This window comes from Myotis davidii, unplaced genomic scaffold (genome assembly GCF_000327345.1).
Source record: "Myotis davidii unplaced genomic scaffold, ASM32734v1 scaffold1286, whole genome shotgun sequence".
NCBI lineage: Eukaryota > Metazoa > Chordata > Mammalia > Chiroptera > Vespertilionidae > Myotis > Myotis davidii.
The window spans coordinates 283,405-295,065 of record NW_006296619.1 but is presented as its reverse complement, the minus strand read 5'-3'; the positions used below and the strand labels follow the sequence as shown (position 1 = coordinate 295,065).

Sequence of the window (11,661 nt, the reverse complement as noted above, 5' to 3'; positions counted from 1 at the left end):
ACCACCTATCAGCGATGCGATTCTCAACCTGTGGGTCGCGACCATCGGAAAACACATATAGCATATCAGGTATTTACGATTCATAACAGTAGCAAAATTACAGTTATGAAGTAGCAACGAAAATAATTTTATGGTTGGGGGTCACCACAACACGAGGAACTGTATTTAAGGGTCGCGGCATCAGGACGGTTGAGAACCACTGATTGATGAAGCAGTTCTCGGTCCAGCGGGTTTCCTGGTATCAGCAGAATCCCAGGAGAACGGAATGGTCTGGGGCTGCCGGTCCCGCATGGAGGGGGCGCCGGGACTGGGAGAGCCCGTGAGGGGCGCAGCTCCAGCCAGACGCGGGGCATCAAGAGGAAGGAGGCGCGTGGAGGGCGCGCCCTTTGAGGAGGGGGCGGCCTCCCCCCGAGTGCGGGCCTGCTCTTGACTCTAATTACCTCCGTTTCTCACTGCAGCACAGGAGTGGGCGCCGCATCCCTCGCCTCGCTGGGAGGAAAAAGTTCCCTAGAAAACCTGCGCCACGCCTGGCCTTAATTAGCCTCACACTGCTGTAAGGCCAAGGATTCTCATTTAGTTCGAGGCCATTTCTCTTCTGAAAGCCCCTCTCGCTGTTACATAACACTCTTTAAAAACAAAAGTGCTCCACCAGCCACTTCCGAAGCCAAGGGCCCTCATCTATAAAGTGTAATTCTCAATCTTGCGGTCTGCCCTTGCGCTTGTGTCCAATGCTGCTGCTGTAACCGTGGTTTTACACTTCAGCACTAGGTAGCAAGGAGAAAGGTCTACCTTCTGTTTTCTGGGATCTAGTCTAGGTCCTTATCTGACCTGGCATATACTAGATACATCAAGTTCCGGTTTATTCCTTGCTAAGGGCTCCAATCCATCTTTTATTGCCACACATTTCGGAGGGCTCTCCTTTTAGTGACAGTGTGTATTAAAAAATTATATCACCCAGTTTAGCTCAGTGGGTAGAACGGAATGTAGGCCTGCGGACTGAAAGGTCCTGGGTTCCATTCTGGTCAGGGGCACATGCCAAGGTTGTGGGCTCAATCCCCAGTGGGGGGCGTGCAGGAGGCTGCCAATCAATGGTTCTCTCTCAACAGGGATGTTTCTACCTCTTCCTCTCTGAAATTAATAAAAATATTTTTAAAATATATTTTATTGATTTTTTACAGAGAAGAAGGAGAGGGATAGTTAGAAACATCGATGAGAGAGAAACATCGATCAGCTGCCTCCTGCACACTCCCCACTGGGGATGTGCCCTCAACCAAGGTACATGCCCTTGACCGGAATCGAACCTGGGGCCCCTGAGTCCGCAGGCTGACGCTCCATCCACTGAGCCAAACCGGTCAGGGCATGAATAAAAATATTTTTAATTGTATCTTCAAATTGTATCTTTTGACCCTATGGAAGTAAAGTTATTACTGGATAGTGTATTTTTTTTTATTTATAGAGGCTTTTCTGTCAGGTTGGTTCGTTTCCTTAGGAAGAAATCAATTTCATTTTTTTCTATTGCCTATTTTCTTGGATTTTAAAACTTCTCATTTCCCCAAATTCGCTGGGGAACTCCAGAAGAACTTCGCTGGAGAGAACATGGCAAAAGATCCTGGACAGAACCTGGCCACAGAACTTGGTTGGAGAACCTAGACAGAACCTGGCGACAGAACCTGGCTGGAGAACCTAGCAAGAGAACATGGACACAAAACTTGGCTGGAGATTGTGGCTAGAGATCCTGGCAAGGCTGCTGATCAACTGAACGCTGTCTCCGTGTCATTCCTTCTTCGCTGACTCCGTCCACACCTTTGGGGACCCCTGGACCTGCTGGGGTTGGACCCAGCACTATAAAATAGAAGGATTTCTTACTCTTTGAGACAGCATGGAGGGACCTGGAGAGTATTATGCTAAGCAAAAAAGCTAGTCAGAAAAAGACAAGTATCACATGTTCTCACTCATCTGTGGAATCTAATGAACACAATAAACCCAGAGATACAGAAGCATGGAATAGACTGACGAATCTCAGAGGAGGGTGTGTTGGGGTCCATCCCCAGCTGGTCCAGGGGTTCCCAAAGGTGTGGACGGAGGCAGCCATCAGTTCATCATGGTTGGGTTCTCCTCTCATTATCCTGTTACATCTATATTTATACTATTTAATCCTATAAGCATGACTCTATAATTACATCATGGTATGTTTTGGGTAACCTTCTACAGTTCCTTGTTTCTTGTCTGACCTTAGCCAAAAATCCTGTCTCTATCTAGTTCTGTTGATTTTAATCTTGTCTAGGTTAATCTCTGTGTTCCATTACAAGGGCTATTCCCAGGTCACTGTAAGTAGTACATGGTATTTCTGTACCACTAGGGGTTTCACTGATTTATTAAATAATAAATATATTTTATTTATTATTTAATAAATAAAAAATCCTCACCTGGGGAAACGCCTTTCTCAGGGAGGTGGTCCTGTTTAAAACACATAGCACTAAGAGGGGGAGCAAACATATGTCATATACGCCAGGTTCCTTGAAACATAAGCTGTGCAGATGTTTCTTCCCTGCAGCGACTGTGTCAAGCAGCAAGAGTGGACCGGCTTCCAGCAAGGGTGGCGGTAGAGGGTAGGGTGGGAAGAGATTAACACGTTAAAAGCCCAGTCACCAGTGACTATACAGACACTATACTTTCTGTCCGGAAGACAAAATAGGCTGGACGCTTAACATGTTAACTAAAGAACTTATATGCATATATACAACCCACGAACACAGACAAGAATGTGGTGAAGGCATGAGGGAGGGTCACTGGAAGGGGAGGAGAGAGGACATTTGTAATACTTTCAAAAATAAAGATAGATGTAAAACAAAAGAAATATAGTGTTTCTAGTATAGTTTACCTATACTTTTTCAAATAATCTTCACTTGTATTCCCTCATTACTATAGATGGCAAACCACAGGGTCATTTTTAATTCAACTCACCGGTAAATAAAAAGGCAGACAACATGAACAACAAATACACATCTATCAACAAGTGAATCTAAAAATCAAGTGAATAAATAACCTAATGAAAAGGGAAAAAAACAAAACAAAAACAAACAAACAAAAAAGGCAGATAAGAACAAAATGCTACCCTGGGGTTTAGATTCAATTAGAGAGAAATGACCTATCTTTTATCACTAACCATCTATATTATAAAAAGCCAGTGGCCGGATTGACCAAACAACCAGTCACCAGGCAGTGCATTGATGGGTCCCTCGGTGGCAGCAGGAGGGACTCTGGGTCCCACACAATTTCGAGCGCTGGGCCTCTAGTCTCTCTCTATTTAAATACTGCCACCTTCCCTCCTGTCCTTATGAAATGCCTCCACTTGTGTTAAAAGACAGTTTCTCCCCTTCACTTCTGCAACTTCTTCTGAATTGTTCCTTTGACATTTTATTTTAAAAATGAAAAACATACAGAAAAAATAGGATAGTGTCAAGAACATACCATGTCCATCATTAAATTCTCTCCCTCTTGAGTCTATTATGCTGAGAGGCATTCTATCTAAAAACAAAACAACAACAAAAAAAACTAATAACTCTCCCTTGACTCCATATCGTTGCCACTCCCTTCCTTAGCAAGCTTCTTGGAAGAGTTGTCTATAGTTGTTAGCATATTTATTCAGATTATATATCAGTATATTCCAATAGGACTTTTATCCCCACCATTCCAAGACTATACTCTTCAACATTCTTGCTGAAATCCATGCCTCCAGATCATAGTCAAGACTCCTTTGCTAGTAGCTCCCATTATACTTCAACTCTTATGTTTGAAGTACCCTGAAAGTCCATCTGCCTTCTGATTTCCAGTCTTTAAGCGACTTCATCCAATACCACTGCTTTAAATGCCTTCTACAGGACAATAGCTCCCATGAACCTTCAGCCCTAACCCTCCAGATTCATGTTTCCAGCTGTCTGTGTGACATCTCCATATGGATGAGTAACAGCCCAAATTTAACAGTGCCAAAGTAAAACTCAATATTCCCTTACCCCCTCTGAGTTTCCCCAATCTCATAGCCAAAGTTGCTCAAGTGAAAAATGTAGGAATTATCATATATATAATAAGGGAGAGGGAGAGAGGGATAGAATCATCAATGATGAGAATCCTTAACTGGCTGCCTCCTGTACACCCCCTACTACTGGGGATGGGGCCCAGAACCCCAGCATGTGCCCAGGAATCCAACCATGACCTCCTGGTTCTTAGGTCAACACCATACTGCCTGGGCTGGAATCACCTGATTCCAGTTTCTTTTCCTTATGGCTCCCATCAGCAAGCCTATCAACTTTACATCCAGAATATCCCCAGACAATCTACTCAACAACTCCACCTTTGCTGCCATACTTTTAATTCTCCATCAATTATCACATTGAAATTAACATGTGTCCTTGCTTCTCTACTCTTGCCTCTTTAATCCATTTTCCACACAGCAATGATCTTTTCAAAATGTAACTCAGATCATTCCTGTTTAATTATCTGCTATGGTATGAATGTCTGTCCCCCTAAATTCATATACAGTAGGTTCTCGGGTTATGTCAGAGATCCACTCCTACAGCGTGATGTAACGCGATTTTCGCCACGAGTTGTATCCCACCTACATAAGCACCAACATCACTCACATGGAGCACATACCAGAAGTAATGAAGTGAAACAGTAAAATAAATTTAAAAGATAACAATTCCTGACCTTTACGTGTGGTAAATAATAAAAAATATAAAGCACACATGTATATACGTCAAAATTACGGAACTATTTTTTTATATAAATAAATGGGAGATGGCGACATAACCACAAAATGACGTATGTCCAGTCTGACGTAACCCGAGGACTGTCTGTATTGAAACCCTAACCCCCAAAGATGACTGTACTAGGAGTGGGGCTTCTGAGAGGTGCTCAGGTCATGCATAAAGAGCCTCCATAGAGCTCCCTTACCCCTTCCAGTACATGAGGACACCGGCTAGACTAGAAGCTGGCAGTTAGCAACCTGGAAGAGAGCCTCTATCAGAACACAACCATGCTGGTGCCTGGATCTGGGACTTTAGAACTGTGAGGTTTCTAATATTTGTAAGCTACCTAGATTGTAGTATTTGTTATAGCAGTCCCAAGGGACTAAGATACACGTCCTCACCCACTGTTTCCCACTACTCTGGGATTACAAAAGCCCTAGATTATCTTGTCTTTGCTGCTCCCTCCCCCCTCGCTCCCCTTGATTCACTATACTCCAGCCAAGCAGACCTTTCCTTCACCAAACACATTGAGCTTTTTCCACTGTTCCCTCCACCAGGATTTTGGCCAAATTTTACATAGCCATTCAAGTCTTTTTTTTTTAATATATCATATACTCTTTTTTTTAAAAAATATATTTTATTGATTTTTTACAGAGAGGAAGGGAGAGAGATAGAGAGTTAGAAACATTGATGAGAGAGAAACATCGATCAGCTGCCTCCTGCACATCTCCCACTGGGGATGTGCCCGCAACCCAGGTACATGCCCTTGACCGGAATTGAACCTGGAACCTTTCAGTCCGCAGGCCGACGCTCTATCCACTGAGCCAAACCGGTTTTGGCTACTCTTTTTTAAAATAACTTTTTAAATGTTTTTATTGATTTTAGAGAGGGAGGAGAGATAGAAACAGCAATGCATCAACATTGATAGGCTGCCTTTTGCACATCCCCTGCTGGGGAATCGACCCTGAAAACTAGGCATGTGCCCTGACCAGGAATCAACCAGCGATCTCTTGTTGCATGAGTCAACTCTCAACCACTGAGCCACACTAGCCATGTGCCATTCAGTTAACTCAGGAGAGGCCTTTCCTGACCACCCCATTCTAAAGTAGCCTCTCTGTCACTGTCCTGTAGCACCCAATTTTAAGTCTTTGAATAGCACTGACCTTTGTGTTTATTCTATAATGTAAGCTTCATAAGACTTTATCTTGTTTCCCATCTAGAATGGTTCCTGGCAAACAGTAGGTGCTCAATAAATACTTGTGGAAACAATGAACAGATGAAGGGCATCAGATACTTATTCAGTAATCCAAGTCCAAACTAGGACCACCAAGCATTTGCAGATCAGAGAATGGGCTTTCCCGGCTTCTTACTACCTGAAAGTTCAATTTCCACTTTGACTTAGATTCTGACTCCAAGCAAACAAACAATAGGAAAGATAGTTGCAGCTGGGAGAAAATGATCTCTGGGAAGTTATTAGATCTGAAATCTCATCCCAAGTTTATCACTAGCCTCTTTGGTTCCTCATAGTTACCCCTCTGCACCGAGAACAGAGTTAGCATCTATTTACCTGCTTAGCTTATAGGTGGGCTCTTTTCCTCTTTTCTAAGCATTCAGCAATAAATCATTTTAATAATCCTATATAATAAAGAGCTAATATGCAAATGGTCATCACGCCCTTGCCCCCTCACACTGGGGCCAGGGGACCTGAGGCTGCATTCCCTACCCCAGTGCAGAGGGACCTGAGGCTGCACCTCCCGCCCTGGCGCCGGGGCAGGGCCGGGGGACCTGTGGCTGGGCCCCCCGCTCTGCGGGGCTTGACAGGGGTGCAGGGAGCCAGGTCTGGGTCTTGCGCAATTTCGGGGTGCACATGGGTGGGCAGGACTTGACTGGGTCCCGCAGCATGCCCGACTGACAGGAGGGAGATTTTCATATACGTTTTAGTAATTTTTTTTCATCTCTGACACTTCTATTATAGAGAAAAGGCAAATAGCAATATTAAAATATTTCCTCTAATTAATTCCCTTTTAATGTGCACGAATTTCATGCACCAGGAGAAAAACAAAATTAAAAAAAATTATACCAACTTCGGTGATATGGCAAAAATATTTATTAAAATTTTTTCCAAGTTTGAATTTTATTGTAAAGAGTCCTTCTAATACACTTGTACATCCTGGAAAAATAAGGTAACAAGTACTATATGTAGCATATAAAGCAGTGATTTTTTTAAAAAAATGAGTCCACACAGTAACTGGTTAAAGAAATGGGATTCTCCAAGGCCTTAGAGAATTTGAAGTGGCACCTTAGGTGATCTAAGAAACCAATTAGTCTCATGGTTTTCCTTTTGGTTCAAGATTAGTAGTTAAGTTACCACCACCTGTTTTAAGAGGTAGAATATATGCTTTTTACTAGTCCACCATTTACTGGTCAGCCTGGCCTCAAAAGACTCCCTCTTCAGCCTGTCTGTCTCTGTGATGGCCACAGAGCTCCATGCCCCAGGCAGCAAGACTCCCTGATCTCTATTTAAGATCCATGAACCGGATATCCATGATGAGAAGGAAGTTCTTGGGCAGTGGACGGGGGGCTGGAGAGAGAACGGTAAACACCTGATGCTCCAGGTCCACACTGGTCACCACGATGAAACCGGCCACACTGGTCTCAGAGAGGTTCTCCTCCGTGCCCTCAGTGGTGCAGACACTCAGGAGGTGGTGCGCCATATCTCGGCCAGGGGTGACAGGTACTAGCTTCAGCTGATTGTCCTCCTGAGACATGCCCAAAGGCAAACAGGAGTCTGGAATGGTGGGTGCCCCAACTTTGTAGATTTTCACATCTGAAAATTTGACATTGAAGGCATGGGGATAAAAACAGCCCCGGAATCCATAGAAATACTCACGGATACGCTCATCCCTACATTCCCGCCGGAAATCCTTGGAGCGCTCCACCACACCCCCTGATTTAGGGAGCAGCACAGTACGCACGAAGTGAGGCAAGTCCCGTTTCAGTTCATTGTAAAGTCGTTCTTGATCCAGAACCACAACCACATCTACCTCAAAGGCTGAAGCTGCATGCACCAGGGCCTGGTAACCAGAGCCCTTGACCCAGCCACAGGTGTTAATGACACAGCCACTCACAGAAGCCCTTCGGTTCACTTCACACCTTTGGTTGAACACATCTGCGAGACGAGATGTAATCTGCGAAAGACAACCAAGGTGAGGAAAAAAACACAAAAAATGAACGAACCTATAATTATTCTGTCCCTCTTTAGAATAAGTACTATTAGGTACAAGAAAAACATTTTTAATGGCTATAGTTTTGACCCCATAACATGGATTTAATTTTTATGTTGCTTCTTCTGACTCCTAAATGGGAATTTAGTAAATAACTTAATAGGTCCACAGAAACATTTAATAATCTGAGATTGACTTACATTTGAAACTGTCTTTTCTGAAATCATATGGGAATAATACCAGTGGAGAGGGAGCAAAGAGATGGCTAGAGTTTTAACTAGCAAACTTTTGCACAGCTTCCTACCCTGATAGCAACCCTCCCCTCCATCCCACCTTGGCTCTGACCTTATTATAAAGCTTGATGTTGGTGCCAGGAGTGGTGGAGCCAAAATGATACACCAGAGGGGCCTGGATGGAGAATCCTTGTTCAACATTTGCCGGCCGCTCAATGTAGAGGGCCCCCATGGTACCAGGGATAGACACAGAGCCCTGGCCCACATCCAGCTCCACGTAAGTGGGACGGCGGCCCAAACGCACTGCGTAGTTGAGCAGCAGGCGGCACACTGTGGATTTGCCCACATCGGTGGGGCCCACTACCATCACCCGGGGGCCTCGCTCTTCTTCCTTCTCCGCCTGCCTCCGCATCTGCTCCAACGCTGTATGAGTGTTGAGGTAAAGCAACATAGGGGTGTCCTTGGAGACATAAGCCACCTCCGTGCGGCCACTCAGCTGTACCGAACAGCCGTGCCAAGTGAAAACAGCTACCTTGGCACCAGCATCAAAGGTGAACTTCTTGTTCCGGGTCAGCTCTGTGCCAAAGACTTCTGCCATGCCAGCCAGCAGCTCCAACTGAACTGACTGAGACGCTTCCACCTCAAAGCGAAGTTCCGTTTCTCGCTCTAGTTCAAATTTAGTTGTTGGCTTCTTGTCATCATTGGTCTCCTCGCCCATCTTTTCTGTGTAGCTGCTGTGCCTAGTACACAAATTTAAATGTCAGATCTAAATACAAGTTAGAACTCTGTTCAAAATCCTCCAATGAATGTTTCCCCTGACCCTGCTTTATTTTTCTCCTTATCTCTGATCACCATCTGTCTACCCCACTAAGGTTGGGCATTGTTGTTTCCTGCTGTATCTCCAGTACCCAGGATAGGGCTTGATAACCCACAGGCACCTCTGTACATACACCGAGCGAATACATGACTGAGACAGCAGAATAAAATGATAGCCCTAGCCGGTTCGGCTCCGTGGATAGAGCGTTGCCCTGGGGCCTGCAGGGTCCCAGGTTCGACTCCAGCCAAGAGCACATGCCTGGGTTCCGGGCTCAATCCTCAGTAGGGAGCGTGCAGGAGGCAGCCGATCAATGACTCCCCCTCATCATTGATGTTTCTATCTCTCTCTTCCTCTCTGAAATCAATAAAAATATTTTTTTTAAAAAAACATATCTACAGTTTGACAGAACACTTGATCGCATCACCTCATCGCTCCCTTCATCATTCCATAGGGATACTCCAGAGAAGGCAACAGGTGCCCACTCCCCAACCCTCTTAGTCAACAAGAATCCGAACGCAAACCAGAGAATAGCAATACTGGACTTTAAAAAAAAAAAGAAAGCAACATTTCAATATCCCGCTCAGCAACGTCTAGTAGTGTCTTCAAACAAGTCAGTTGACCTCTCTGATACTTTTCCTCAGCTGCCAACGGAGGCACTTACACTTCCTCACACAAAGTGTTGTTCTGGGGACCAGCCAGCAGGGATTGTTGGAGGAAAACAGCACTTCGTAAACTAGAAAACGCCAAGAAATAATCAGGAAGTTATTTCCGATACCAGACCGCAGCTCTAGGTCCCGCATCTGACCCAGATAAGAAATCCGCCCAGATCCCAAGGAGGCGACGGTTGCCTTCCTGACCTTATTATCTTACCTGCACAGCCACTACCCGCAACGGTAAACCGAGAAGCCCTGCCGGGCAGGACCCGAAGCCCAACTACAGCCGGGCTCGCCCGGACCCACGCCGGAAACACGAGCGGTTCTGCACTTGCGCAGTGGAGGAGACGCGGTCGCGCGATGCCCCTTGGGATATGTAGTTGTGCGGAAACGGCTGGGTGCCGTTGAGCTCGCGCAGCCGCCCGGCCTTCTGGGAGTTGTAGTTGCAGGACTGTTTTGAGTGTGACGCAAAAGGTGGGCGGAGCAGCGACGGTCATTGTTCGCCTGCTGACTTAATCCGGAAGGAGTGTCGGTTACGCCCCCGCGCGGCCCGGACCGACCGAGGGGCCAAGAGTTGCCCGAGTGTAGCGGTTGCGGACTCGCCACCCTGTTCTCGCTCATCCGCTGCCCGGGAGGGGGAAGGAGAAGGGGAAGTGCGGCGGGGATGGAGGGAGACTCACTGTCTAGGTCCCAAGATAGCCTGCTGGCCTAGGCATCTTCTCTCTGCATCCCAGTACAGCAATGCCTAGCAAAGAGATGATGCTCCCAAGTCAGCAGCTGAGTTGCACCTTTGGACATGATCCAAGTGTCTGGCTTTGGTCCCCAAGAGACCAGCATTGGAATTCCAGACCTGCCACTATACTCACCAGCAACCACTGGACAAGTTCCTGATGTGAAATAAACTGCCTGGCCCCTAATTGGCGCTTAGTAAACAGAAGTTGCTGTTATTTCAAAACACTGTTCTCAACTTCGTACTGGGAAACCTAAAGACGGTTTACTATTAAAAATTCTGTCTCAAGAGACACGTGCTAAATGTGTGTCTTATTAAGAACTTCCCTCTTTCAGTTTTACTTTTCTATCAGATTCCAATTATATTTCATTTTGGCTCAGAATATTTCTCATGGAGTGCTGCCCTGTGTGCATCACTAAAGTATGTAGTCACACAACGTGTCCTCTAAGGAAAAAAACCCTGATTTCTAACATTCAGAACATGAAGTATCATAAAGGTAGGGGCTTACTGTACACAAAGGATTGCCTGTGGGTGGTTTGTCTTTCCACGTGTAAGGAGGGGGAAACCTTAAGTTAGGGAAATGTAATGGGAGACGTTGCTAGCTGAGTATGAAGAAAGGAACTCCAAAAGATTCTGGGGTTTAAGATAAATTCTGAAAACATCATGTGTGTTGAGTGATAGCACTCTCTGGTACCTTGAGTGATAGTACCAGAAGTTTGACATTGAGAGGGAGAATTGGGTACAGGAAAGAAAAAGAAAAAAAAGGGACAAAAAGGAGAAGGGGGCGGGGGGAGTGTTCTTGTCTACACAGCAGACCAGAAAGGAAATGTAAGTACTGGAGGAATATGAGGAACTATTTTTGAGGAAAACAGTGGGAAGTTGGGGGGAAAGGTGAGTAGTTTTGGGGGGTAAGGATTGAAAGTTTGGAAGCAAAACAGGTTATCAGTTTAACTCAGGAAAATAATAATCAAGGATTTAGCTGGAGAGGAGATTGAAAAAGACCATGAGGACAGTGCTATTTGGGGGCGGGGGTGGAGATGACAGGAGGACTTGGTGAAAGTGAGAAACGAGAGTGTAGGCAAGCACAGATGCTTTAAATGTTGTGCCCTGACTCTGTGTTTAAGAAGCAGGATGGAGAGCAGTCTAAAGGGGGTGGGGTGAGTTCTCCTCCCTAAATTCAGTTTGAGATAGCTATACAGTAACCAAATAAAGACAACCGACCTTCAGATAATTGTGAGAAATTGCCTCAAGGGAAA

At 45.4% G+C, this 11,661-nt stretch overlaps 1 protein-coding gene across 5 annotated transcripts; it reads right to left on the bottom strand.

Moving 5' to 3' along the window:
• Positions 1–6,839: 6,839 nt before the first annotated feature.
• Positions 6,840–10,013, bottom strand: CLP1 (cleavage and polyadenylation factor I subunit 1). 5 transcript variants are annotated; one of them, XM_015569351.1, is made up of 4 exons: positions 9,880–10,013; positions 9,684–9,755; positions 8,318–8,945; positions 6,840–7,936 (listed from the first exon to the last, which is right to left on the bottom strand). In XM_015569351.1, the coding sequence occupies exons 3-4, from the start codon at positions 8,921–8,923 to the stop codon at positions 7,265–7,267; spliced, it is 1,278 nt and encodes a 425-aa protein (XP_015424837.1). In that variant the 5' UTR covers positions 8,924–8,945; positions 9,684–9,755; positions 9,880–10,013; the 3' UTR covers positions 6,840–7,264. The 5 variants fall into 5 exon arrangements, with proteins under 5 accessions (XP_015424837.1, XP_015424838.1, XP_006772128.1 ...); XM_015569352.1 differs by having other exon boundaries at positions 9,643–9,755; positions 9,893–10,013; XM_006772065.2 differs by having other exon boundaries at positions 9,893–10,013.
• Positions 10,014–11,661: the final 1,648 nt, after the last annotated feature.